Source organism: Talpa occidentalis, unplaced genomic scaffold (genome assembly GCF_014898055.3).
Source record: "Talpa occidentalis isolate TD23 unplaced genomic scaffold, MPIMG_talOcc4v2.1 talOcc4.12, whole genome shotgun sequence".
Lineage (NCBI taxonomy): Eukaryota > Metazoa > Chordata > Mammalia > Eulipotyphla > Talpidae > Talpa > Talpa occidentalis.
In genome coordinates, this window is record NW_023601212.1 from 67,873,160 (window position 1) to 67,900,819 (window position 27,660).

General features: G+C 43.6%; 1 protein-coding gene across 1 annotated transcript in view; it reads right to left on the bottom strand.

Annotated features, from left to right (window-relative positions):
- Positions 1 to 27,660, bottom strand: part of LMX1A (LIM homeobox transcription factor 1 alpha) — a 146,916-nt gene that overhangs the window by 13,796 nt on the left and 105,460 nt on the right. Inside the window, exon 4 of the mRNA XM_037506604.2 lies at positions 22,841 to 23,073. Within this exon, the coding sequence (XP_037362501.2) occupies positions 22,841 to 23,073 (233 nt within the window). The remainder of the gene's footprint in view (positions 1 to 22,840; positions 23,074 to 27,660) is intronic.

The following is a 27,660-nucleotide window of genomic DNA, read 5'->3' on the forward strand; positions in this document are numbered from 1 at the left end:
AGCCAATACCCAGCCAGGCGTGTGCTTCAGAATCTAGTTCAATACCACAACCCACTGACAGGCTCAGAGGAGCAGAAGAAAGCAAAGCCAAATTTCTAACCTCTGTAAGAAGCTCATCTCCACCCCTCATACCTATCAATCCTAAGGAAAATGGCCTGAGCTCCTGCCTTCTTAACTTGTAATATCAGGAAAACATAGACCTGCCATGGTCAAGGATTGTTTGAACTCAATAAATGTGCCTGGAAGAAAAATTATAAAACAATATAAAGATATAAGGTAGTTTATATATTTTATTATTTTATATATTTTATATATTTTATACCTCTTGATTGTTCATGAACTTATTAGATATCCCCACTATGCAACTCATACTCCTCATATGGAAAAGCCTGTCATTTAACAGCCATGTCTCGAGTGTGGCCATTATGCTAACATAGGCAGTCACCTGCAGTCAAGCCTGACAGTGGGGAAATGACTTGCTGTTACAGGTATGGGTGTTCTCCCAGATACAGTGAGAGCTTATGAAATCTCTGACTTCCTACCTCCAGTGGAAGAAAGTGAAAGAAAAAGAAAAGTTATATTTAGTCCTTGATGATGTTAAAAATCAAGAATTAGGTAAAATAGAGTAAACAGCTAAAGAATGAGTGGGGGTAATAGAGGAAACTTCTCTCAGTTCTGTAATTCTCTAACACCGAAGAAAAATCTATATCTGTTTCTCTTTGAATTCTCCATCAGCAACTTCTGATGTCAATTTCTTCCCTTTTCAAGTACCCAGAATATGTATTTGTCTACCTCAAACATTTAGTCCCTTGAGTAAATTCAAATTAGAAGACAATTTTATATGTAGTCTTACATTGTTCTCCATTTTAGCCAAAATCAAGATTTTAAGCTCTAAGTGTATAGATAGATGGGTATCTATACATATATAGAGCTATCTATATCTATATACATATATGTATGTGTGTGCATGTGTATATATATATTTGGGGGAAGAACTATATTGTACTGGATGAATATAATGATTCTGCTATGCCATTCTTCTGGAGACTGTATAGCCAAATGTTAAGAACATTGCTTTGGATTCAAATATTTCACTCCATCAGCTATGAACTAGTGATCTTGGTCAAGATGCCTCTGCATTGTCTTGGTTTTCCCATCTGTAAAATGCCTCAGAATCACCTGGAGTGCTGCATAAACACAGACTGCTGGGCTCCATCACAGTCTAATTCAGTAGATCCGGGACAGTGTCTGTGACTTTTCATGTCTCTAAGTTCCCACGTGATGATGATACTACTGCTCCAGGAAGCACAATTTTTGACAATCACTGATCTAGACAGTTTCTCCCTCTCCCTTTCCTCACCCCAGACCTTGCACAGGGAGGTCTGGCAATCACAACACAATCTCACTTAGGGTCAAAAATGTTCTTCATACCTTTCAACCACTACAACCATATCTTCAGAGCAATTCCTGCTTGTTTTGATAATTAGGAAAAATAAAATTATGTTTAACAAGTCATGAGTACAGGGCAACCTAAGAGTGCCATGAACAGGGTAGGCATGGTCTTGAAGCATTCAACCAAACACAGGGTCTGTCCTCTCTCGCCTTTGTCAAGTGTGCTGGTGGCTAAACACCAAAGCATGGGTGCCTAATCTGCTGGAGGACACAACAGGTTAGCAGGCATTTACAAAGCAACATGAAAAGTATTTTGATAAAGTCCAGGATGCTGGGGGATCCAGTTTGGGGGTGGGGTAGACATTAAATGCATTCATTGTATATTAGGGCAAAGTTCCTCAAGGAAACACTGGAGAGAATGGAATGGACTTAACAATGATAAATTTTAATGCAGGAGGAGGAAGAGGAAGTGGAGACAAGAATATTTCAGACACAAGTGAGTGAGTGGGAGCATGGGCAGTGAAGGAGGGGTAGGCAGATATGACCTTGCAGAACCTTGTGTTCAGTCTTCTAAAACACAGAAACAGTAGGAAATGATTGAGACTATAGGCTCTGGAGTCAAAGAGACCTTTTTTTAATGCTAATTCTTTGGGACAAATAAAACTTAATTCTCCAAATCTCAGTTTCCCATATTGGGTCCAGAGTAATCATTTAATCAATGTAAAATGTCAATTTTCTTAAGTGCAACTGTAAAATCAGAAAGTGATATATATCCTGCCCAACAGAATCTTAACAGGATAAATGACCAAAATGCTTGCTTTTATTTAAAAAAATGGAAAGAAAGGGGGGAAATAACTTGAGTCTCAAGTGAGGAAGACTGTTAAACAAGCAGATGATTATGATTCCATTTAAGGGGACTCTTGGTTCACCCCTTCAGCAAAAATTTACTGACTCCACATGATGTTGTAGCCACTTCAGGCGTAGGTTCTGGCAATGTAGTGGTGAATGAAAGAGTCAAGACCCCGTACTCTTGTGGAACTCACCTTTCCTTGGGGAAAACATCTCAAAGAAGGGCCTCCCCTGGTGGTGCAGCAGTTGAGTGCTGGGATGCGAAGCTGCCCGCAGCCTCTGCAGTGCCGGTTCGATCCCCGGCCACCAGTGAGGGTCCCACATGGCATGACAGACCTCTCCTGCCACACCCGCTGCTCCCCTCAGCAGTGTGTTTTGTCAGTCTGCCTGTTCTGTTCCCCACTCTGGCTCGGGTGAATTCTCTCACCCTCCCGTGCTTCTGACAATACCCAGTGATTGTATGAATAAATAAACAAATCTTTAAAAAAAATCTCAAAGAAGTAGAGAATAAACTAGATCATTTTAGAATGTAAATAGAAAATAGTGAAACGTGATAAGCAGAGATTTAAAACAGAGTAGCTGTGAGAGGAGAAACCATGGTTATGGGGGCTATTTTAGATCAAGTACAGGGACTTGCTAAGAAAACTTTCAAGGTGACAAGAAAAAGCAAGTTAAGTCAAGGGCTCAGAGCAGAATGTCCCCATCAGAGGACCAGGAGTGAGCTGGGTACTCTTAGCTATTAGGGTGGGCTCACTGGTGAAGAGGAGAGAGGTAGATGAGGTGAGGAGGCAGGGGCCCAATAACAGGACACACAAGTCATGACAGGACTTTGGATTTGTTCTCAGGGCAACTGGAAGCAAAGCTAGTCAGTGGCAGAGACTGGAGTAGAATCTGGTCCCGGCACCTCACCCACCTTGTGCAGGGCTCCCTCGACACTTTGCTTCCTGTCTCATCTGCTCCAGGTGATCAAGCTACCTACCTCTCCTCAGGACAAAAGACTCCACTTTTGTGAACAAATCTGGGTTTTACATTTTCTCTCCATCATTTCAGTTGTTTCTTATTTTCTTCTTCATCTGGTTTATGGGTTTTGTGGACTAGATACCATTCCTTGGCACTGAGGTTCCTTCTGCTCCTTCCCTTTGTCATCTCTGTATCATCTGGAGGCTGACATTGCAGCCTGCTGCATCTGTCTGGGTTCACCCGGGAGAGGCAATCACATGGATGTCAGAGGAAAGGGAGGAAACAAGGCATCTCCCCAACCTTCCTCTGCTCTGGGTATGGCTCCACTATTGTTGTCTCTTCTCCATGACTCCAAGTTACATCTAAAAAGTCCACTGCATGGCCTCCCTGGTGGCACAGGCAGTTGAGTGCCACACTGTGAACCTGTGCACAGCCTCTGCAGAGCCGGTTCGATTCCAGCCAGCTGGAAAGAATCCCACATGGCGAAGCAGACCTCTCCTGTCTCGCCCGCTGCTCCCCTCATCAGTGTATTTCATCAGTCTGCCTGTTCTGTTCCCTGCTCGCTCGCTCTCTCTGGTGAATCCTCTCACCCTCCCATGCATCTGACCTGTACCCCGGTTCTTGTATAAATAATCTTTAAAATAAAATAAAATAAAATAAAAAGTCCACTGCAGTTTCAGCTTCCAACAGATGTCCACACACGCTACATCACCTTGTCACCCTGCAGCTTTTCTCTGTTGCATATTTGTAGATTGTCTCATCATCATCACAACAATCTCAGTAGTGTAACCAATTTTCTGTATTAATTACTGTTTTAAAGGTTGACAGTTTTTTCCTGCCCTCCTGCTCAGCTCTAGCTTTCAATATTGGCAAGGGATTTCACAGGTCTGGCAACTCTCCCTTCATTTGCCAGGTAAACATCTCTGATACTCTACTGGCCATACTGAAATCTATTAGCTGAAATAGCCTTTTCACATTTCTTGTTATTTTCTTTGGAACTAGATTTGTAAGCCATATACTAGAGTAGCAGTTAAAGATCTGGCAATTACTTATCCTAGGATGTAGATTTCAGTACCGGATTCCCTAGAAATCAATAGCAAGTTTCTCTGAGCAGTCAGCACCATGGCCAGAGCCAAAAAGCCACTGACAAAAACTCAAGGCCAGAGAGGACTTTAAAGGAAATGTACTGCAGGAACTACAGAGAGAGATTGGATAGCTTATCATTTTCACTTAATGAGACTCTCTTCAATTTGTCTCCAACTTCCCTCCTATTGTCTCCTATACAGACCAAACACTAAACAGACATTTTTGCCACATACAGCAACACCTCCAGAAAAACCTAACATTGAAATGATCTGTACCTGTTCTGGTGATTTAGATACCATATTTCACCAAATAGAAGATGTCTTAAATTTTAAAATGTGTGATTATTTTGTGGATGACCAAGAAAGAAAAAAAAGTAACCAGTGAATTAAAAATACAATGTTTTCTCATCCCATCCACTGTGAGTCACATCCCAGTTTTGGGATATGTTAAAATGCAACCCTGAAAATGTGCCTTAGAACTTCTCAAGTTTCACATTTACTGGGACCAGTGGTGGTTCCAGTCCTGCGTGCAGGTAATAACTTCCTGCACAGGCTGAGATAAGTGGCAACACCAGGCTTTCCCCTTGCCTTGTCCTGTACTCACAAATCACCTCCTGAACATATAGTCATTGCTGAATTTGAAGCTGCCCCCTGGTAGCAACTTCTAGGAAAATGAACAGCATCAGAAAATAAAGAAAATGAGAGAACACTGAGATCAAAAACCTCACATTGCAGATGAGGAAACTGAGCCCCAGACTGGGGGATGAGTCCAAGATCAAACATCTTGCAGCAGCCGCTCCCAACCCAGGCGCCCAGTCTCTCGGCTCAAACAGCCAAGGGCTTTTCCCCACACGAGTGTCAGTCACAGGTGGTAAGGGGAGAGCGATCCTGACAGTACTGATTTGGGGTCCTGCTGAGCAGACCACTGCACCTCCATGTGAAACTTCACTGTCTCACTTCCAGAAGGTAGTGGGTCCTCCTCCGCAAAATGCTTCTGTAAGTGCTTCCTAAGAATAATGACACTCTTGCATGACCAGAGTACAATGATCAAATTTTTTAAATGATGTTAATACAACACATATTTGAATCTTGAGTCATTCAAATTTTGTTAATTGTCCCTCTGAGGCCCAAGGTCCAAACCAGAACCCTGTCTACTATTACACGTTGTATCTCTTTAATCTCCAATCAGAGACAGTTCCTCAGGCTTTTCCTTTCAGGAGTCTTCACTTTTGACAAAAACAGGCTGGTTGTTTTGCTGAATGTCTGCCAATCTGGGTTTGTCATACATTTTCTCATTATTTGTTTTAAGTTATACATTTTTTTCAGGAACCACAGAAATGATGTTTCAGGAATAAGATTGTTCTTGTCAACTTCCTATACCCAATCCAAAGGGTCCAGTGTTAACACTCAAGCAGTTGTTGATAAAGAGTTTGCTAAAGTAAATTATTTCATCTTCCTGGCTTACTGGAGTTTGTAGACATAATTAGTCTCCCTACTTTTTGATATGGTTCTTGATCTTTGGTAAGTCCTGAGGGACACTGTTTTAAACAAAATCATCTCCTTAGGCACCTGCGCATGCAGACAAGAGAGGAGATTGTGCTGAGTGAGGAAGAATATAGGAAATACCATTTCAAGATTGTTTGAAATAAATCTTTAATATCAGCTTACTTTCTGATTAATTCCTTCTCTGTGCTCAAAGAAACCTTGAGATAATATATTTTGCTTCATTGAGAGTTCTAGTTGGAACCTATGCTAGATGCAAAATTAAATCTGAAAGATCCTTTCCCCCTCCTTAACCTGATGCAATAGGCATTGTACCTTTTCTGAAAATTCTGAATTCTAAAACTTACGAGTTGAGAATTCTAGCCTTCAACATACTCTGATAACAAGTTTCTCCCAATCTTCTGAAACCTTCATGATCACAAATTTGTTGTTACTGGAGAATTGCTGACATGGACCATACATACATATTGAGCACCATCAATACATCCACATTGAGCACACATTTCAGGCATCACAGTTCCTGTCATGTGCATGATCTCCATGGGGATCTCTTGGATGAGAAGGAAAAAGCCTTCTGCTGCCCCTCTGATCCTGGGGTACATCCAAGGTCAAGGAAAATGACGAGCATGGGGCGGGCTCTGTAAAGCTGGATGCCATGGTGCATGCACATGCAGGGCATGTTGTCAATGCTTCCCTCTACCAGAGCAGCAAAGAGCTTAGATGAGAGTGTGGCGAGGTCTGGTGACATTCTGGGAGATGAACAGCCCTGCCCTGTCTCTGTCCCACTGCCAGTATAAAGACTCAGCCTTCATCTAAAAGAGGGCTTTTCCATCCCTCTCCTCCAAGCTCAGGAAAGCACCAGGCAATACCAATATGTAATTCTATCAGCCATTTGAAGGGAAAACCAGGTTTCTGGATCTCTCTCACTATGATAGAGTAGGATGACAGCCTCCTGCAGAGCCAGAGGACACCAGTAAAGGAAGGTGCAGTGAAGGGTGATCATTACTGCCTCTGCTATTTCTGGTGGCACAGCTCATACTTCTGCAGAGATGAGGCACTTCCCAAAGTTGTAGCTTGTTGTTTATAAAGAAAATAAACACAATTCAAAATAAACTAACTGTCCCCTATATAAGCATTTATACGAATGCTTGGGGAAAGTACTAGAACACTAGAATGTCACATTCCTTTTGGCACGTTCCACATTACAGAGAATATATCTGGTGTCCTTTGTCCCTCCTTCAAGAACCCGAATTCCCTCTCGTCACACCCCAGCTGTTAGTTTAGGTAATGCCAGCTGTGGCTCCTGTGTCACTGTCAAGCAGCCTCACACAGTCTCCCAACCAGATGAAAAGGGCACTTTTGTGCATCAGGAAGATGCCCTTGAAATGTCACCACTTCTTAAATTTTCTCATTCTCCTTGGCCAGTATACAAACAGAATGTTGGAAGTTCCCAGTGCTTCTATACAATAACAACTCTTCACTGAGCACTTACATGGTGCCGGCACTAACAGTATATACTTGACATTTATTATCTTATACCAGCCTCACACAGCCCATTTTGCAAGTGAGGGACAGGAAGTTCACAATGTGTATCCAAGGTCATCAGCTATCAGGTGGATAATCCAAAGGTCCATAACCCCAAAGCCTTTGTTTCAAAACAATATATTAACTGCATCAGAGGCCCCTCCTGTCCTCATCAATTTCTCTCTCCTATAAAATCATTTAAACACTTAGAAAGTATCATTTCCTAAAAGATTCAAGTGAGTTGATGAAGTCCAGCTGGACAACAGAGGTGTGTTCCCTGGGTGACAAGTCAGAGCTGGTACCATTGTTGCCTAAATGAGTGACACTGGAAGCGATGGGAATGAAAAGGGACTTGTCAAATATGTGTTAGTGTGTGTGTATGCACATGTGTGAGTACACATACACCCAGGCATTGTTTTATCATAGAATAAGAGTTGAAAGGCATTTCAAAAACTGGTTTTTTCAAGCTTTATCTGATGCCTACAGCCTTTTGTATCCATTAGAATGGTTGTGGATATAGAAAACATATAGAAAGGCAGAAGACTGCATTAGTCAAAATCAGAGGTGTATAGGACAGGGCAGAAGTCTCCCAAGGGCACAGGATTACTGGCTCACTGACATGACACTCCAGGGTTTAATTAATGTCTGGGTCCACATGTTCCCTGGTAGAATCAGAACAGCCCACAGCTGTCCTGAAATGAATTTAGACAATGATCACCAGGAAGACCAAGTGCCCACTGCTCAGAATGGGGTCACAATCTTCAGGACTTATACCTGATGGGCTCCATGGACTGCTGCAGTCACTAGTTCTCAAACACACAGTGCAACATACTCACAGATCCCTGGCCCTACTCCCGTAGTGTCAGCTTCAGTAGCGATGAGTACGGCCTAATATTCTGAAGTTCTAACAAGTCCCCAGAAGATCCTGATGCTACTGGTCCTGGAACACACTTTGAGAACCACTCCTTTCCTTTTTTACTGTTGTTCATATTCTTTCATTTGTTTGTTTTCCCCACAGCCATACAGAATCAAACAATTCCATCAGTGGAGACATTGCAGGAAAAAAAGACCTAGTTTTAAACCCTCAGTCAGACACATGGGCCTTTCTTTTCTCAACATTCCATTTGTTTATGACATTATTAATTGTACAATTTAGAAACCTCAAAGTCATCCTCAATTCCAACTTTTCTTCTTAAATTAGTGTCATTTAACTCTAGAATATAAGCTCCCAATCGTAGGTTCTTGACCTTCTTGTTCATCATTGTATTTCCAGCAGTTAGAATGATGTGGGTGCATCTCAGGGATTCACTAAGGGCTGAATTCACTCGAAGAATGGATGAGGTGTCTAAACCCTCTCTCTGATCTGTACCTGGGTTTTAACCTTCCTCTCCCACTGGGATACTGCAATGCCTCCTCTGCAGCTTCACTGCCTGCAATGTCACCCCAACTCCAGCCCCCCTCTGTATTTCTCTACTGAAAGCACACACTGAGTAACATCACGACTGTGTTTACAAACTTCTGATCAGACTTTCTATAACCATCAGAATATATTCAACGCACATATAAAACCCTTCATGTTTTGACATCAATCTTGCCCTTCACCAGCACCAGAATTTCAGGCCCTCTACCCCATGCCCAGAGGAATCCGACATTTCCATGCCCAGATACAATCCCACTTCTGCCACTCGGTACATGCAAAGCTACACTATTCTTTCCAACAACACACGCATCTACCTTTGTCACCTGAAAATGAGCTACTTTGTCAAGACCCAGCTACAATGTCACATTTGCAGCATTTACAAAACACCCCCCTATTTCCTCAGCCCCCAGCACACAGCCACCCTCAAGGGGAATACTCTGTGATCTTAGCACTTTGTATCTACTTGTAATATACTCGCATATTATATCTTATTATAATTATTTCATCACAGGAGTTTCTTATCCACAAGGAACCTGGGAGCTCAGAACTCAGAGCTGTAATAACTACTATCTAACCCAGTGTCTGACAGATAGGCCCTCAAAATGTTTGCCCAACTGGCCTCAATTTAATTTAGTGAGCATCAATCAGGGAGTAAGGAATAAACAGACAGCCATGGACTTAGTGAGACTAATTCTCTAAGGTCTTCACCACCAAGGCCAAACTAAAAACTAAAGTAATTACTCGGGTAGATAATTCATGAAAGAAGGAAAACCATTTGCATTTGAATGATCTAGTGAGGATTTTCTGCTTGTGGATGTTTCTGGAATTTTTCAGATAATGGCTTCAATTCTTTTATTCTTTCACAGTATAGAGAGCAGGCCAGAAAGTTAATCTGCCAATCAATCTCCCATCTGAAACCAGGCAACTTTCAGTCAGTTCTGCTGAACAGAAAACATCAATCGAAACCAAGTTCTTAGAAGACCATAATACAGAGGGTAAGGGTCTGCAGTGCTCAGATTCAGTGCTGGAAAGAGCTCCTAAAGAATGCCAGTAGGTGTTAAGTTGCTTTCCTGCTATTTAACAAACCTCACATCTGGCCACCATTTATTTATGCCCTCACAATTCTCAAAGTTGGGGCATGAAGGAGCAAGAATGAGCAGGAGCGGGGAAGAGGATGCATTAAGTGATATATGTAGTGATATTCAGGATATCGGAGTCCAGGAGGAAAACCAAGCCAGGACTCACAGGCCTGGGAACTAAAAGGAAGGTGTAGTTCCAATGGGATGTCTGTCTGTCTGTCTGTCTGTCTCTTCACAAGTTCAAGTGCAAGGGTGGAGACATGAGGGTGAGAGGGAAGGAAAGTTCAGCCTCCAAAAATCGACATGACCCTATTTTAAAACACACACACACACACACACACACACACACACACACACAAATCCCCAGCACCTGCTTCAGAAAGCCCTCTCTCCAAGGCTGCCCGAAGGCGCGGCTCCACCAGAAGAGAGCCTGGATTTACCGTGGCATTACTTTTAATTAACTCCGGGCGGTTGGGGGAGCGCGGGGTGCGCCCTAATCCCGGGCCGCCTGACGTCACCTGGGAACGTAGCGCGGCGCTGGGCGGCGGGGACCAGCACGACCTCGCGGCGACCCGGGAGCGCCTCCGCCCGCGCGGGGCTTTGCTAGCTGGGAATTAAGGGAAGGAGAAATGTTAGTACACTTTTAATTGGAAACCGAGTTCTTCTTTCAGAGCAGCTTGTTTACTCAGGATTGGGCATTAGAACTCAGGGGAGGCTCTAATTGAAGTGACGGCTTTGGAGATTATGGGGAACATATGGCCCTACCGCCGGGCTCTTTATCTGCATTTTCTCATAAAACTGCCGTCCGTCCGTGTGTTTCTGCGCTTCCCTCTTATATTTCTAAAGTGCCTTTGAAGAGGAGGCAAGATGCTCACGGGCGGTTGGCTGGGTGCACCTTGCGCTGCACAGCGCGGTCCATGCAGCCCCAGGCTCAGCGCGCACTAGATGGCACCGAGGCGCCCGCCTTCCCTGCGCCTGAGCTCAGAAGGAAAATGAAGGCGAGAAAGAAAAAAATGGAACTGGTTCCTGCCTAGCAGGGCGGTAATTCAAACTGTGTGAGCTAAAGGCAGGAGGGAGTTGCCAAGAGAGTTGCCAAGTCCCCCCAGAAGCCTTTCACTGAGACCCAAGCGAGGTGGTCCTGCATGGGGTTTGGGGGTGGAGAGGAGGGCTTGGTCTATCTAGCACACAATGGAAGGGGAAGTCCATGTCCTGGGACAGAAATACATTTCCCCCCATCATGCACGTATGTATTTATTTCTATCCTTCCCTGTTCATCCATCCACCCACCTATCCGTCCACCTACCCATCTACTTATCCGTCTCCCTACCTCCCTCTCTTCTTTTCTTTCTACTTTCTTTCCCTCCCTTCCTCCTTCCTTCCTAATTACCATCAATCACCTATCCATACACCCTTATCAGCTCCAGCACTAATCAATACTCTGTGGTGCCCCATAAGTCGCCCAGATACTCAGTATTCAGAGAGCTGCCACATAAAATGCAAAATGCAGAGCTAAATCTGAATTTCTGATGAACAATAATTTTTATACTGCATGGGACAAACTTACACAAAAATGATTTTTTGTGTGTACTGGAAATTTGAATGTAATGATTTTGTTAGCTGAATCTCACAACCCTGCTCACTCTGAGGGAAAAAAGTTGCCCTCTGTATTGACTACAGAATCTCCCTGGTTTAGCACCAAAGCTCTGCATTTTGGAAAGACAGCTGATCGGGAGGCCCCACATCTGTCCCCCTGAGCTTCACCTTGTGCTGAGCAGTGGTTTTCAACATTGGCTACACATTGTATTCTCCAGGGAGCGTTACTAAAAACGTGCACCCAGGCCACACCCCAAACCAATTAAATCCTCAAGTCCATTCCACAGGGGTAATTTTTCACATGCATAATAGGTTTTATAAGATGATAACTTTGAAAGTAACACTCATTTCAGCATATTATTTTGCTTATCTATTCACGTAGTTTCTATCTCTCTCCATTAGAATATAAGGGGCAGGAGAGCAGAGCCCACACCCCAGTGCCTACAATAGATGCTGCATAGCTTGTGGGATAAAACATTTGCTCATTACTTAAATCTCATATACTTCTGCACATTCCCCAACACCCAAGACCTAATCCTTGCCCAGTGTTGGCACTCTGAAAATTCCTACAGATGCTAAATTGGTTCAGCCACTGTTTCCCCAATCTTATAGATTCCTAAGAAGAGATACCTGGACACTTAGCTTGAACACCAGCTTGGTCCACCAGTCCCACCAGTGCACACTCACATGCAACTGAAATCCCTGATGAGAATCACCAGTAAAAAACTAGCAACAACAAATGTTGGCGAGGGTGTGGAGAAAAAGGAACTCTTCTGCACTGTTGGTGGGAGTGCAAACTGGTCCAACCACTATGGAGAGCTGTGTGGAGATTTCTGGACCTACTAAACATAGAGCTTCCACAGGATCCAGCAATTCCACTCCTAGGTATTTACCCAAAGAACACAGAAACATCAATTCCAAAGAACACCTGCACCCCTATGTTTATAGCAGCACTGTTTACAATAGCTAAGCTTTGGAAACAGCCCAAATGCCCAAAAATAGATGACTGGATCAAGAAGATGTGGTACATATATACCATGGAATATTACTCAGCATTCAAAAAAGATAAACACATGCAATTTGCAGCAACATGGATGGCGCTGGAAGGGATCATGCTCAGCGAAATAAGCCAAAAAGAAAAAGAAAAATACCGGATGGTCTCACTCATAGCAGGGATCTAGAAAACTTAAATGAGGGACCAGGAAAATGAATAACTATAAGAAAGTGAAAATCAAAATCAACAAAAACTATGAACCAGAGACACTTTTTGGGGGGTGGGGGGCGGGAGGGGAGGGATTGGGGTCAGAATGGGGGGATTGCAATTGTATGGGGAATATAAAAATAAAATTTATTAATTAAAAAAAAAAAAAAAACCAGAGGGCTTCTGGCTCTCAATAGACTTGAACCACTGGCACAGACTTGGATTTGAACCACTAAGAATCCAAACGGTTCTGAAATTACCAAGTCTGCTGTCACATTACAATCATAGCACCAAATAGCAAAGTACTCAGAGGAAGCCATAACCTGGCTTTTGCCCTGATCCACCAATTAAACTCTGGGTTTCTGGGACAATAATTCCAGACTATAGGGAAGTACTGGAGGTGAGTTTTCCTTTTGCTCAACATGCTGTCTAAAGCATCTTCAGATCCATCAGAAAACCACTGAGTGAGAAATCTAAAAGTTGACAGACTTGGCTACATATTTCTTCACAACTATAATGTCAACATATTTCTTCACAACTATAATGTCAACAACAAACACACCCCATGTATACTACATGACAATAAAAAGGAGTCTCTGGTCCTTTAGTTCAGCTAATGAAGGTCAAAGTCAAGGGTGTGCTTTGCATGGTCAGAGACTTTCAAATCACATTCCTGACATTCACCAGTCATACTACAAAGCCTCACCATGTAGCCAAGAGGAACCAGCATAAAGATGGAAAGAGACACAATTTCTTCACTAGAAAGACAAATCTGAGTGTTTTCTCCTGAGACTGGGTTTAAGACAGATGGCAGTACATTGCAGGTCAGCCTATCAAAGCTGCTGGAAGTTTTCATATCTATTGATTTACTCCACTTGTGTACTTTTATTCATTTAATTAATAAGGGATATGGTATGCATAGCTGATACCTCTCATCTGAACAAAAAACCAGTTGGTTTTTCCTACTACCATCTCAAAAGGCATGGAAGCAGAAGTTTATTGTCAAAACAAAATAACCAATCATAGGATTTTACATTCTGCACACTTTTAAAATACTTTCACATTCACAGACCTAGTTGTCTTTGGATTCTTCAGAGCTTACTTCCTTATAGGAGGTGTCCATGAGAAGTATAGTGATATACTCCCAACCTTCTTCTCTTAGTAATATAGAAGGAATAAAATTAATTATTAAGGAGGATTTGGAGGTAAGAACAGAAAGGGAGTATAAAATCAGTTCAAATCACCTTGTTTTCATGGCTTTTGTGAAAAGTTTTCAGACGGGGTCGCAGAGAATAAGATGTATCGAGCACCTGAAGTACCACCATAGCCAGCCGGGGAGAATTGTCAGGGAAATACAAGGACAAATTATGAGGTCAGTTTTAAGCTATATGCACATTTTTCTCAATTAGTGTAATGCTCACTGATGCAGCTTCTGGAGCTGAGCTGCATAAGTTTGAATTCTGGTTCTTTTGACTACTAATAATAGAATTTCAAGAAAATGACTAATTTTTCCATGTTCCTCTGGTTCATCTGTAGAATAGGAATAAGTATTACACAGCCTTCCTCATCAACCTGATGTGAAGGTTAAGTAAGCTAATTCATGTAAAGTGCTTAAGGCAATGCTTTGTGCAGAGCAAGGGCTTGAAAATTGTTATCATCACCCTCATGGCAAAATCACAACTATCAGATGTCCATTTGACTGATTTCTTTCTTCCAAGGATTGTGCAAGAGAAGTGAACACACACATTACACTATAACATATTAAAGATGCTCTGAAGCTACTGCATTGATTTTAAATGATGGTTTTCATAATTTATTTTAATTAGAATTATTAAGTGTGAGCACATATCTACAGTTAAATTACAGTCAATGGAAAAGAGGTAAAACAGTGTCTGAATCTATACATTGCCTGGAACTTTCCAAGCACCAAAAATAAACTTTACCTAAGTCACAATTACAGCAAAGGCTGAGTATCAAGTGTCCTCACTTGGTAATTGGTAGAATTAAGTTCTTATTCTGGCTTATCCCTGACTCGAGTATCCTGTGTCCTTATTTCTCCATCTACAACATGAAGACAAAACAAATACACGAGAAGACGGAGGCTCAGAACAGAAGACCTGAGCCTGAGACTGACAGCAACAAATAATGCTGGTAGCCAATTTCATGGTTATGATACTAACAAGAGACAAAAGCTGATTTTGAAAACAACATGAAAAGCTCAAGCAATTATAACTGCCTCTTACCTACTATCCAGAGAGTCCAGATTAATAAGTCAGTAAATGCCCATGAAGACCTTTGTGCTAGTCGTGCTATAAATATGTGTGCTCTTCCTGTCTCTGTAATAATGCTGGCAACAATAAAGCAGAAAACAGTTACTGCACGCACATGGCGTCAAGCCCATGGAGTCAGATGACATCGTCTGTGTCTTTGTTCTTCTTCTCAGACCTGACACATATGGTTCTATGTAGAAGATTAAAACATATTAACTGACTTGAAATTTGAGGATTTTATACCAATTCCAAAACCTGGGGATAGATTTGTAAGTAATTATCCTTTGAAGCTGTATTTTTCAGGTCCATCAGCGGGTTATGAAATGAATAGAGTGAGCTAAAACTAGAACTAAAAAATAAAGAGAACAGAAATAGGAACCTGAAGGGTAAGCAGTGAGTACATCGAAGTGTTGAGACTTTTACTTCACACACACGTATGAATGTGTCCATCAAGTCATGATTTAAAAAATGCATGTACTGACTGGCAGTTAAAGTTTTTTGGAAAAGGCTATTGTAGAAGAGTATCTTTTGAAAATATGGCTATACAGGAAAATATGGGGATATGACTTAAACGTATTTCTCCACCACTGTAATGGGATCCACGTATTTATATACCTACTCAAAGTTGTTTTGTTTTGTTTTTTTAATGGCTCATCTCCCCCCACCCTTTTTTTAGGGAAAGAGTGACAACACCTCCAAGCTATGTCTCTCTTCCCATCTCTCAGTCCTGTTAAAACACCAAGTTGACTCTACTGTTCCCCTGAAATTGACAGGTTGACTTTTAGAAGTGTTTCTCAATTTCACTGCTCAGTGTTCACTGACTCCTCTGCCCTTCTTTTCCTGCAACTAAAACAGAGCATCTAGGACTGAGCCTGACACAGGTCAGGTATCTATAAAAAAATACCTGTTGAGGGCCTCCCCTGGTGGCGCAGCAGTTGAGTACTGGGCTGCGAGGCTGCCCGCAGCCTCTGCAGCGCCGGTTCATTCCCCGGCTACCGGTGAGGGTCACACAAAAAAAAGAAAAAAAAAACCTGTTGAATAAAAGGTTGGTAAGGTGGCCACCTGGAAGAACATAGATTGTAACTGTCACAAAGCAATGCTAATGGCCTATTCAGGAATACAACACACTCACCAGTGGGTAACAGGTAAGTGTCCTTCCTCTACTGCAAGAGAGAAGTAAAAATCCACTCCAAAACCAATTTATTCAAAGATGGGAGATATACCACCATTCTCAGACCAAGAGGCACAGAGAAACCCCCAGGATAAAACATTCCAGAAAAATGTGTTCAGGATAAGCATTCACTTGGGCATTCAAAAGAACTCAAATCAAAACTACTCAAAATCTTGGTTTCCTGCCTATAAAAGAATGGTAGCTGTGTTCAACACAACCTTCCCATTCTTGCTTACGAGTCCCACTAAGTCTAAAAGGTGACTGCAAGGTTATCACCTCCTTGTTTTCTGCCCTGGCTCTGCAGGATGCAAGGCCAGCTACGATGCTCAGACAGGAGAGCGCCCTAGAGTCCTGCAGGCCATCTATGAATCAGCCCATCCCAGGTTCACGTGCCCGCACCCAAAAGGACAGACCCTCTCTCTGCACTACCCCCAGCTCAGTTATTGAGAAGCATCTAACAGAGAAAAGCAGACAGAAGATGAGACATTTGTGAATGGATCTTTGGAGAAATAAGTTTATGAGCCATGGCTTGCCCAGAGGTACACTCATGCCTGCACCAGGAGATAACAATGATTCCTGACAATTATTGGACGTCAACCCATGTTTGATATGCATTCCTCTTTATATTCTTACAGAAACCTACAGCAGAGTAATTATGATCCATGTTTTCCTGATTAGGAAATAGTGTTTGGAGGGGCAAATAACTTTCCCAAGGTCACACTGCTTGTGAGTGTAGGCAAGACTCAGGCTGACACCTCTCTAACGTTAGGTCCCAAATTTTCTGCAGCACAAAATGGAGAAGGAGACTTCTTCAGGTAGGCCTCCTGCTGCCTTTTGCTTTCATATCTGACATTTTAAAATTCACGACTATGAACTGACAAAATAATCCCATAGGACAGTCCAGCATTTCCCAACACTCACAAGGTAACTGTCGTCTCTCTACTCTAATTTATTGGAGAACAAGAAGAGTTCCAAGATGGGTTGAATGAAATACTTCTGTAATGAATTTTTTTAAAATTATTTCTAAGTTTGCAAAAGGAAATTAAAATGAAGGTCTAAATACCAGTGGCAATGAACCCGACTCAGAGAAAGAGAAGAACTACACAGTGAGAGTGACAAGAAAGCCATCTGGATCACCCAAAGCAGCAGCGAATATCCCACTTCCTGTGGAAAATTAAGAACGAAGCAGGACCCACAAGCTCCAGGACTTGTGGGCAATCTACGCCAGTGACATAAGAAGGAGTCATCCTGGAAAGTGGGGGTGCTGATTCTCTGCCGCAGACCCCAGAGGCTGACATGAACAAAGTTCATTCACTCATACAATAAGCATACATGTGCTGAGCACCTGCCACATGCTAGGCACAAGACTTGGGCCAGGTGAGTGCAAGATGCAAGGACAAAATGCATAAGCCTTGTAATTCAGTCCAGACAACCCTGACACACAAAAGCCACAGAACTGCTCTATTAACCCAAACTTTAAACTTTCTTGGCAGAAAGAGAGCCTCATGAATGGGGCTTAATGACCCAGGCTTCCTCTGAGCAGCCTTTTAGAAATGTAGAGCATCAGAAAAAGCCCTGCCTTCCCTGCTGACAGCTTCAACTCTCAGAAGATGCAGGGAAGGAGGGCGGGCCAGCCACTCTTGAACTTCAGTCGGACTAAGGGAGAACCAAGGGATACAATAGTTTGAACCCTGGGAGAAATGATCGCTGAGGTATAAATTTGAGGCATAATCCAAAATACATTCTGGTTTCTTCAGGGAAAAAAAACCTTAAAAAATAAAACAAGCCAACTCCAAACAAACAAGAAAAAAAAAATCAGTTTCATCCTATGGTGAGAGATGATGAAAGAAAATAAAAGAAAAATGATAAAGTTGGAAAGGCAAAAAAAAAAAAAAAAAAAAAAAAAGAAATTCTGACTCTACTTACCCGAGTAACCCCTAAAATGAATTTAAAAAGGAAGGTAGTTTAACATAAATATATAAGATAAAACAAAGTGCAACATGGGTATCCTAGATTGGATCCTGGAGTAGATAAAGACAATAGAGGAAAACCTCATGAAATCATATGGTCTATAATTTAATTTGTAGTGCTATACCAATGCTAACTTACTTGACAAAGTACATTGATCAAAATGTATATTAAAATGTAAAGTGTTAACATTGGAAGCTGGATGAAGATCAGATGGGAATTTCAGGGAAACTGCAATTTTTCTGGAAATCTAAAATTCTATTTTAAAATGAAAAATTTTTTTTAAAGTTGCTACTTTTAGGTGACTAATTCTTACTTTTAAGATGTGAAGAGGGGTAAATAATTAAGAAATGCAACATGGACCCACCAGGAAATCATGATTGCCTCCAGTTAGCCCCAGTTTCAAAGTCAAAAAAGCTAATGGCCCATGGGTCACATCAATAGAATATGATGTCCCTGACATCCCTGACAAGTAGTGATAATAGCATTGGGATAGTTCAGACCACAGATGGAAGACTGTATCCCCTTCTGGCTGATAGAGTCAAAAAATGGTAGTATACTGACAGAGAACAAAGTATCTTTTTTTTTAAAGATTTATTTGTTTATGTATACAAGAGTTGGGGTGCAGGCCAGAGATGCAGGGGGTGAGAGGATTCACCAGAGACAAAGTGGGGAGCAGAACAGGCGAATCTACTGAAATACACTGCTGAGGGGAGCAGCGGGTGAGACACGAGAGGTCTGCTGTGCCATGTGGGTTAGCTCCCTGGATGGAACTCATGCTGCAGTGGCTGCCAATAGCTTCATAGTGCTGTGACTTAACCCCTTGCGCCACCAGGGAGGCCCAACAAAGTATCTTTTAAGGGATAGCTGGTAGAAGGGTAAGAAAGAGAAAGGAAAAGCAAAGATGGAATATGAAGATTTTGGTCTTCAATCAAAGACACACATTAGGGAAACTGACTTGTTTTGTGGGTTCCTGAAAGTAGAACCTCGACCAAGACTGAGGTCATACCTCGAGATAGGCACTGGGGCTCAATACAACAATTCTAACAATCCACACTCAGAATTTAAGGTCGAGAGCCCCACACCATGGTCAGAGGGCTCCCACAGGAGCTGGCTGACATTTGCTGGGAGTAGGAATTGGATAAAAGCTGAGGTGCCTACCAATGGCAAGAGCCTAGGACTCTCTGCTCAAGGAAAAGAGCTCAGGCAGGAAGTAGTCATAGGCCTACTGATGCACTGGAGACCCCAGGGATCCAACCTGCCCAAGAAACTCCAGGAAAATTGTGAGACTTTTCTCAGTTTGAGAGACTGCTTGGGGTCAAGCAGGGAGCAAGACAAAAGAGACTTGTTTGGCCTCAGTGGGTGGAGATCCAGGCACAGAACATCTCCTGAGTTCGGTGTCCCGTATGATTATAAATGTGTATGTGCTTTGGTGTAAGTCAGAAAACCAGCATCAAAGATTCTAGAAGCCTAGATTTAAGTAGCCCTAGAGATCACTGATCCAGCTTTCCTCCTGAAATTAAAAAGTTAAAGGAACTGGTTCACTTCCTATAAACACAGTCTAATCTGCACACTGTAGCACACAGATCTAATCTATACTGAACAAAATCTGTCATTTCACCCTCAGAATGTGGGCCTGCACCCTTGGGTGTGACTCTCAGATGTCTTATAGCCTGATTTTTACAAAGCCAAGTAAACTGAGTTTCTTTAGTTATTTATTATTTAACAAGCTAATCACTTTCCATAATACTCTTCCCATTTTGTTAGAGACACCCTAAAATCTGCTATTCAAACTTAGGCCCAATATCCTAAATGTGCTCAGACTGATGCAAAACAATAATGGAACTGTACTTACACGATAGGGACAACATATTTCTATTAATGCAGTGTATGTCCCATGGGTTCCTATAGACTTTACGGTCAACTACAATCCCTCATTAAATTTCATCAAAACAGACCCTATCCATATAATACCTTCCATATAATTACCTTCAAATTTTGGGAACCAATGGTTAGATTTCCTCTTGTGCTGTTCTGTAGGCTTGTCAAACTCTTTTTGAACATTGAGAGTATCAGTACCATGACAGCGTTTCCTGCTGGATTGTGTCATCTGCAAATCGAATGAAACTGCCCTCTGTCTTTACCCAAGTCATTGATAAAAACCTAAAGATGACAGCCTACTCAAACATTCACTCAACAAATATTTATCAAGCACTAACAATATGTAAAAACAGCACAGAAACCAGAGGAGAAATTATATTTGTACTAAGACAGATCCTAAAATTGTTTGCTTTCTGTAAACCCCAAATATGAGGTGGACTTCTTTCTTGGAAGATCTAATTCAACTCATGAGGTTCTTATTGATCATTTATTCAGCTCCTATTAAGGAAACAAAGGAATTAAAAGCTACAGCCCTGTTCTCTACAAGTACATTCTCTAATTAGCAAGACAGGCTTTGGCACACAAACCAAGGTGTGATGCAAGACAGGCAGCATTTATATAATTGACAAAATGAGTGGTACGGCAATATATTTTATTCTGGTTTCATTTTAAGTGGCAAAAACAATGATCAAGTTTCAAGAAGTCTAAAAACATCCTCCGCTCCCACCTCATCAATAGGAGTTTCTACAAGTCTGGTGGGTGGGGTCCAAACCTCGAGTAATTATACTTTGTTAGAACAGATCATCAGAGTGACATCATAACATTCCTTATGTTGAGTCAAAATTGCTTTCCTTTAGCTATCTATCTATAGTGTAAGTACGCACTTTTGTTAAGTAATTGAAGGAATGAATTCTAATTCTGCTCTCTGAAGTTAGAACTGAAAAGAGTTCTAATCCAACCACTGACAACCAAGATCATGTCCTCATTTAGTCTACTTTTCTAACCCAAAGATCTACGATTCCTTCATTTGATGTGGTTTTGAGACTTCCTCACACCCACACCATTCTTGTCATTCATATAAATCCATGCCAGACATCAAGCAAACACTCAAGATATGTCTACTGGATGAAGACATGACTGAATGAAGTAGAATGTTTCAGTTTGTCAGTATTGGCCCCAAACAAAAATGCTCCTAACTAAACAGATTGGGGGGAATGTGCTCAGAAAAGAGGTCCTGCAGCAGTGCCCTTGCTCTGAACATTACACTTCTGCTAATGTTGCTTTTTTCCTTTTGGTGCTTGCACACGGTGGGGGAAGGGAAGCCAAGGAAAAGGGGCATCCTACCATTGCTTCATACTGAGCTTGTAGCCAATTAAATCTGTAATTGGATAACTCAGCAATGAAACCCCACACAACTGTGTACCAAGAAAGCCTAGACCACAGTGTTTATTTTCGTATCAGAGGGAATGGTATGTCCCTCTAGGCAAGCATGTCCTTCTAAGGCCAGGCTGGTATTCTGATCCCTGTAGCACCTAAGTCCTTTGGGAATTTGAAGAATATGCAGTATTCTGGGGAGGAGACCTAATTAGGTAGGCACCAGACACCTAAAAGGGAAGACAGGGTGAGCCAGCCTTATACTAAAAGGAAGCCATGAGCCCTGCTCAGACAGGGCCAGTCACCCCAGGAGGAGATAATGCAATATATCAGTGCAGTGCTCCAGGCAAGGAGAAACGTTCCTCAAATTCAAACAAATCAGAAAACTTACACCCAGTGAACCAAACAGGAGTTGGGATTGTCCTGCTGTCAGCTGCAAGCAGAGTGAGGGAAGGAAGACCAACGGGAAGCAGAACACCCTGGGTGAAGAGGCACCCTAACACCAGCCATGCCAGCATTTATGGAACACGGGCTTGCAATAGGCATTCACTCTTTTACTTCCCCAAATGAAACTACTGGGTAGGTGTGATCATCCCCATTTTATAATCATGACAATCAAGGCTCATAGAGGTTCAGAGATTTGCCCGAAGTCACACAGATCTCAGTGGGGCAGCCAGTGAGACGATGTACCCTACCTCTGCCTCCAAAGCTCTTGGACCCAAGCATCACATAACAAAGCTTTTGTTTCACTCCTTTATTCATTCTCTCACATAGATTTTAGCAAGTGCCCTCTGTAGTCCAGGTCAGTGCAAAGCCCAGAGGACACCAAGGTAAAAAACAACATGCACTGTCCCTCATGAGGTTCAGCATGCTGGCAAGAAGGGCCAACAACCAAACAAGCACCCACAATAAAGTCAGATAAATGTCTGGCCAGGAGACATGAAAGGGTATGCTCACCCAGTGCCTGAGAATGACCATCTCCCTGGATGAAACAGCCCCTAGAGAAAAGCTTAAAGGACATTCTAGCAACAGCAGAGAGAAAAGGAGAGAGTGAATAAAACTTTAAGATGTGCAAGTGAGCGGAGGGACTAATATGCGCTAGAGCCCAGCAGGCTGGGTGTAGAGGGGGAGGGGCCCAGGGCTCCCAAGGGACTGAAGACATGGGCAGGGGAGGGTACAGAGGGCCCAGGGAGAGGGGTGAGGGGGGTTGGAGCAGCACCAGAATTGGCAGTGCAAGGTCTAGTAAGGTCACATGGCTATCACCACCCCCAGCCCCGGATCTCACAGATTCTTGGGAAGGGGGCTCAAGCTTACTTAAAGACCTTCAGCCTAAAGCAGAGTCACCCTGTGAATGCAAAGTCTCATGAACAGGTGAATCAAATGTGTGGGTAATTTGTTACATAGTAGCATCTCAGCAGTATCTGACTGAGAAGAGATTACCCCCAGCTTACAAAGAAAGTGCCTAGAATGCACAGAGGGCCTTGCCATGGAGCAGGGCTGGCCTGGGCCTGGCCCTCCAGGGAGAAAGCCACACGGACTCCGCCTCTCGGGTCTCCCCCAGCACACTCACCTGAGTCTGAGGCTGCAGGGCTCACCAGGCTGAGCAGCTCCCGCTCCTTCTCATAGTCTCCTTTGCAAAGCAGCTGCCCCTCCTTCAGGACAAATTCATCGCCCTTCTGGAGCTGCCTCTCGCAGACACAGCAGCAGAAGCAGCTCAGGTGGTACACGCTCTTCTGGGCCCGCATGACAAACTCGTTGGGTGCGATGGCTTCGAAGCAGCCCCCACATTTGACAGCAAACAGCCTGGTAGCAGGGGAGAAAGAGAAGCAAGGTCTGTGATGATGGCCCCACTGGGCCAGACCCAGGACTCCCCTCAGGACAATAGCAGAAGGAAACTAGATGCCTGGGGTGAGCGAGTTTGGACTAGAATAGCAGCTGACCCTTGAACAACATGGCTTTGAACTGCAAGGTCCCACTTGTACTCAGAACACCACCCACCCAAAGGACACAAAAACATTGATTCAAAAGAACACCCATACCCCTATGCTTATTCCAGCACTATTTACAATAGGTAAGCTATGGAAACAACCCAAATGCCCAAAAATAGATGGCTGGACCAAGAAGATGTGGTACATATACACAATGGAATATTACTCAGCAATCAAAAAAGATAAACTATGGGCCTCCCTGGTAGCGCAAGGGGTTAAGACGCAACCTATGAAGCTCGCCGTGGCCACTGTAACATCAGAACTCGATCCCCAGCCAGGGAGCTACCCACATGGTGCAGCAGAGCTCTCCTGTCTCGCCCGCTGTTCCCCTCAACAGTGTACTTTGGTCAATTTGCCTGTTCTGTTCCCCACTCTGCCTCTGGTGAATCCTCTCACCCCCCACAACTCTGGCCTGAACCCCAATTCTTGTATGTATAAATAAATAAATCTTAAAAAAAAAAAGATAAACTCATGCCATTTGCAGCAACATGGATGGAGCTGGAAGGGATCATGCTCAGTGATATAAACCAGAAAGAAAAAGAAAAATATCGGATGGTGTCACTTATAGGAGGAACATAGTGGAACCAAATAAGACATTAGTGTAAAAAATAATAACAACACAAAACAAAACAAAAACAGAGAATTACAAATCAGAGACATCCTGCAGGGGAGGAGGAGGGAGAGGGATCAGAAGGAGGGAGGGAGGAGCACAGGGGACTGAGGTGATGGTGCACGGGTGCACTGGGGAAGGAAACTCTATGGAACTATACCCGAGGAGGCGGGGAAGCAAATATTGTTTAAAAATGAACACTGGGGCCTCCCCGGTGGCGCAGCAGTTGGGCGCTGGGTTGCTAGGCTGCCCGCAGCCTCTGCAGCGCCGGTTCGATCCCCTGCCTCTGAGCAAGGGTCCCACATGGCGCGCAGATCTCTTCTTCCATGCCCGCTGCTCCCCTAAGCAGTGTACTTCGTCATTCTGCCTGCTCTGCTCTCTGCTCTGGCTCTAGTGAATTCTCTCACCCTCCCGTGCTTCTGACTGTACCCAGTGCTTGTATAAATAAATAAATCTTTAAAAGAAAAAAATGAACACTGATGTGAAAAATAAATTAAAAAAAAAGAAAAAACAAAGACCACCACCCACAGCCCACATTCATGGGCTCCAGGAATCACAGATGTTAGTTGGAATCCAAGGATGTGGAGCCCCAAATGAGGAGGATTGATTATAAGGCACTTGGGCATCCTCTGATTTGGGTATATAGAGATGGGAGGAAAGGAGTCCTGAGATCAATCCCTCCCCAAAACAACTATAGTTAAATCTGGGGGGGTCAACATTATATGTGACTTTTTGACTGTGTGGGGTCAGTGGCCCCCAGGTTGTTTAAGGACCAACTGTACTTTAAATCCAGACGATTTATTCCTTCAAACAGCCAATGAAAGCATCCAGTTGAGTTACTCTCTCAAAGGCTTGAGCAAAGCGTGGGGGTACCAAAAGCAGTCAGAGCTGATGCCCCGGGTGCACTGGGCGTGGGTGTGACACAGTGTCCCCCAGGGGGCTCCATACATGTGTGCCAGGCAAGCCGCTCCAGTCCTTGGAAGAGCTTGTTATTTCAACACAACAAAAATGTCCAGGTGCACTCCTATTAGGGTGTGGCCGCAAATGTGAATTTTTCACACGTTCCCCAGGACATTGGGTGTGTAATCTGGTTTCTGAGAAACAGACTGCCTTCCAGTTTCCCAGCCTGACCTCCAACAGATGCAGCCTCTCTCTCTCTCTCAGGACTAAACTCATTTCATTTCCAATCATTTTTTTAAAATGATGTTTAATTAAAGTAACATTGCACTTTTAGATTATAGAAGTTTCTAGTGTACATCACCAGAAACCAACATGTGTATATAGGACATTCAGTTCACCAGAAAAAGTCCAGTTCTATTCTTCATTACACATCCTTTCATTTATTTTGAACAAACCACTCAGAGGTGTCTATATGTGCCAAGCCAAAGCCGGAGGTACTAGTGACGTGAAGGTGAATAAGAGAAAATCCCTTCCAGAAATGAGTTTGGGTTACTGGCAGAGACAGAGAGGCTCAAGTAATGAAAGCAGAGAGCTACAGGAGCCCCGAGGAGGAGCCAGTCACCTGTCAGGGAGCGAGCAGGGGATGCATTTTATTATTATGCCTTCAAATAACCTTGGTCAAAGGAAAAGGGAAGGCAGGCAGGTTGGCAACATAAAAGGTCAGAGGAGGGGATTCCCTGCAGAGGGAATGGCGTATACAGAGGAGGCCTGAAGTTGTGAAAGTGCATTGGGACCACAGAGCTCAGTGTGTCCCCCTAGGCTGGAGGCAGAGGGCCTGAGGCAGGGGGGCAGTTGGCGCCAAACTGCACACTGGGCTGGACGTCATCTGACCTGCAACAGGGACTCGCTGAACAGTTCTTTTTTTTTCTTTTAAAGGTTCATTTATTTATGTATACAAGAACTGGGTACAGGTCTGAGATGCTGGGTGGAGGGGGTGGAGTGAGAGGATTCATCAGAGACAGTGGGGAGCAGAACAGGAGGGTCCACTGAAATACACTGCGGAGGGGAGCAGCGGGCGAGTTAGGAGAGGTCTGCTGCGCCATGTGGGTAGCTCCCTGACTGGGGATCGAACTTGTGCTGCAGTGGCTGCGGATAGCTTCACAGTGCTGCGACTTAAGCCTTTGCACCACCAGGGAGGCCCACTGCTGAACAATTCCTAACAGGATGAGAGCCCTGTTTGAGTAAAGGAACTCTGACAGCATGCGAGGTGGGGTGGAAGTGAAGTCAGAGAAATGAAGGGAGAAGGGGGCTGAGCAGCTAAGAGTCAGCACCCAGGCAGCAGCCTGGAAGGCAGAGGGGAGGGAGCAGGATCACCAAGTTGGAGATGGGGAAGTCTGGGGATGGGGTCCCGGGAGCCTGATGGTCCGGGTTGGCAGACAGTGATTGTCACCTCTCCTGCACGCAATGTTCCTGGTTTCCTACCTCTGTATCTATCCACATTCCTGGTAAGTTCTTCTGTTTAAGCTGTCAAATCCACCCACCCTTCAGTACAGCAGCTCTCACCTTCTTGAATCCCACCTCCCAGTCTGGAGAACCTGCCCCTCCTCTGGACGCCTTTCCCATGAACTGTCCGTTGGGTCATTCAGCCTTCTGGGAAGGCTTCAGGCACAAAGAGCAGTAGGATTCAAGGCCTGGGGCTCTGGCAGCTCTGCGGATAGCTGTCCTCAAAAACTCCCCATAGGAACCTTATCTCTGACTGCTGTTGACGACATCAGGCCAGACCATCTCTTCCAGCTCTAAGAGTCCTATGAGCATTGCCTCCTATTGTTAACTTCAAATATCTTTATCTCGCCTTCAGATTTAACTATCCCCATGTTTATAACTTATCTTGCCAACCACTTGTAGTTCAAGAACAGGCCTATGGAGTATTTATATACAAGCATGCATCACTTAACAACAGGGATATGTTCTGAGAAACGGCTCACTGGGCCATTTTATTGTGTGAACGTCATGCAGTGTAATCATGCAAACCTACATGGTGTAGCCCGCTCCACGCCGAGGCTGGAGCACTCAGTACAAGTTGGTTTGCTTTGATCCATGGATCCATGGATCTTCCATGCCCACTCTCTTCTGAAACAGCATGCAGTAGGGCCAAATAAAGGTGACTCTTTCTTGTCACTCTGGATCAACAGTACTTCAGGGAGTCTGTGAAAGACCTAAAATCTAAGCAAATCTCTTTGTTTCTTTTTCCTTTTTGTTAAATTGCTTCATCATAATGTAACTGCCTTTGTCAGAGTCTTTGGTAATAAGCACGGAGGTAGTATACTCTTAAAGTATTTCTGGGGTTTACTCATTTTAGCATTCATTTTGCTGTTTTCAAAATATTTTCTTTTTTAAAGGAGTAGTATATTGGGGAAGGGTGGCCTCTCTCAGAAAAACTCTATTTATCCCCAAATACCAGAGGAATCAATACGCATGGGAAGCTCAGATGGTGTGGGGCGAGGTTGGTGGCAAGAGGGTAGAGTGAGTCTGTAAAGCTCTACCCTTTCTCTCTTCACAAGATAGACACATTCAGGGAGCTGCTGCTGAGCCCCACCTTGGCAGGAGCTGACGAAACATACATAACTGAAGACCAGTTTCCTGTAGACAGGCCAACCATGATGATGGCTGGTGTGTGGCCAATCCCATCTCAAAACTCCTTCTCACATTATTCACCCATTTAGTCTTCTTCTTACACATTCTTTCCATTGTTTAAAAATAGCCACCATCCATGGCGCAGCGGTTGAGCGCTGGGTTGCGAAGCTGCCTGCGGCCTCTGCGGCGCCGGTTTGTTCCCCAGCTGCTCCCCTGCCACTGGAGGAGGGTCCCACATGGCGCACAGACCTCTCCTGC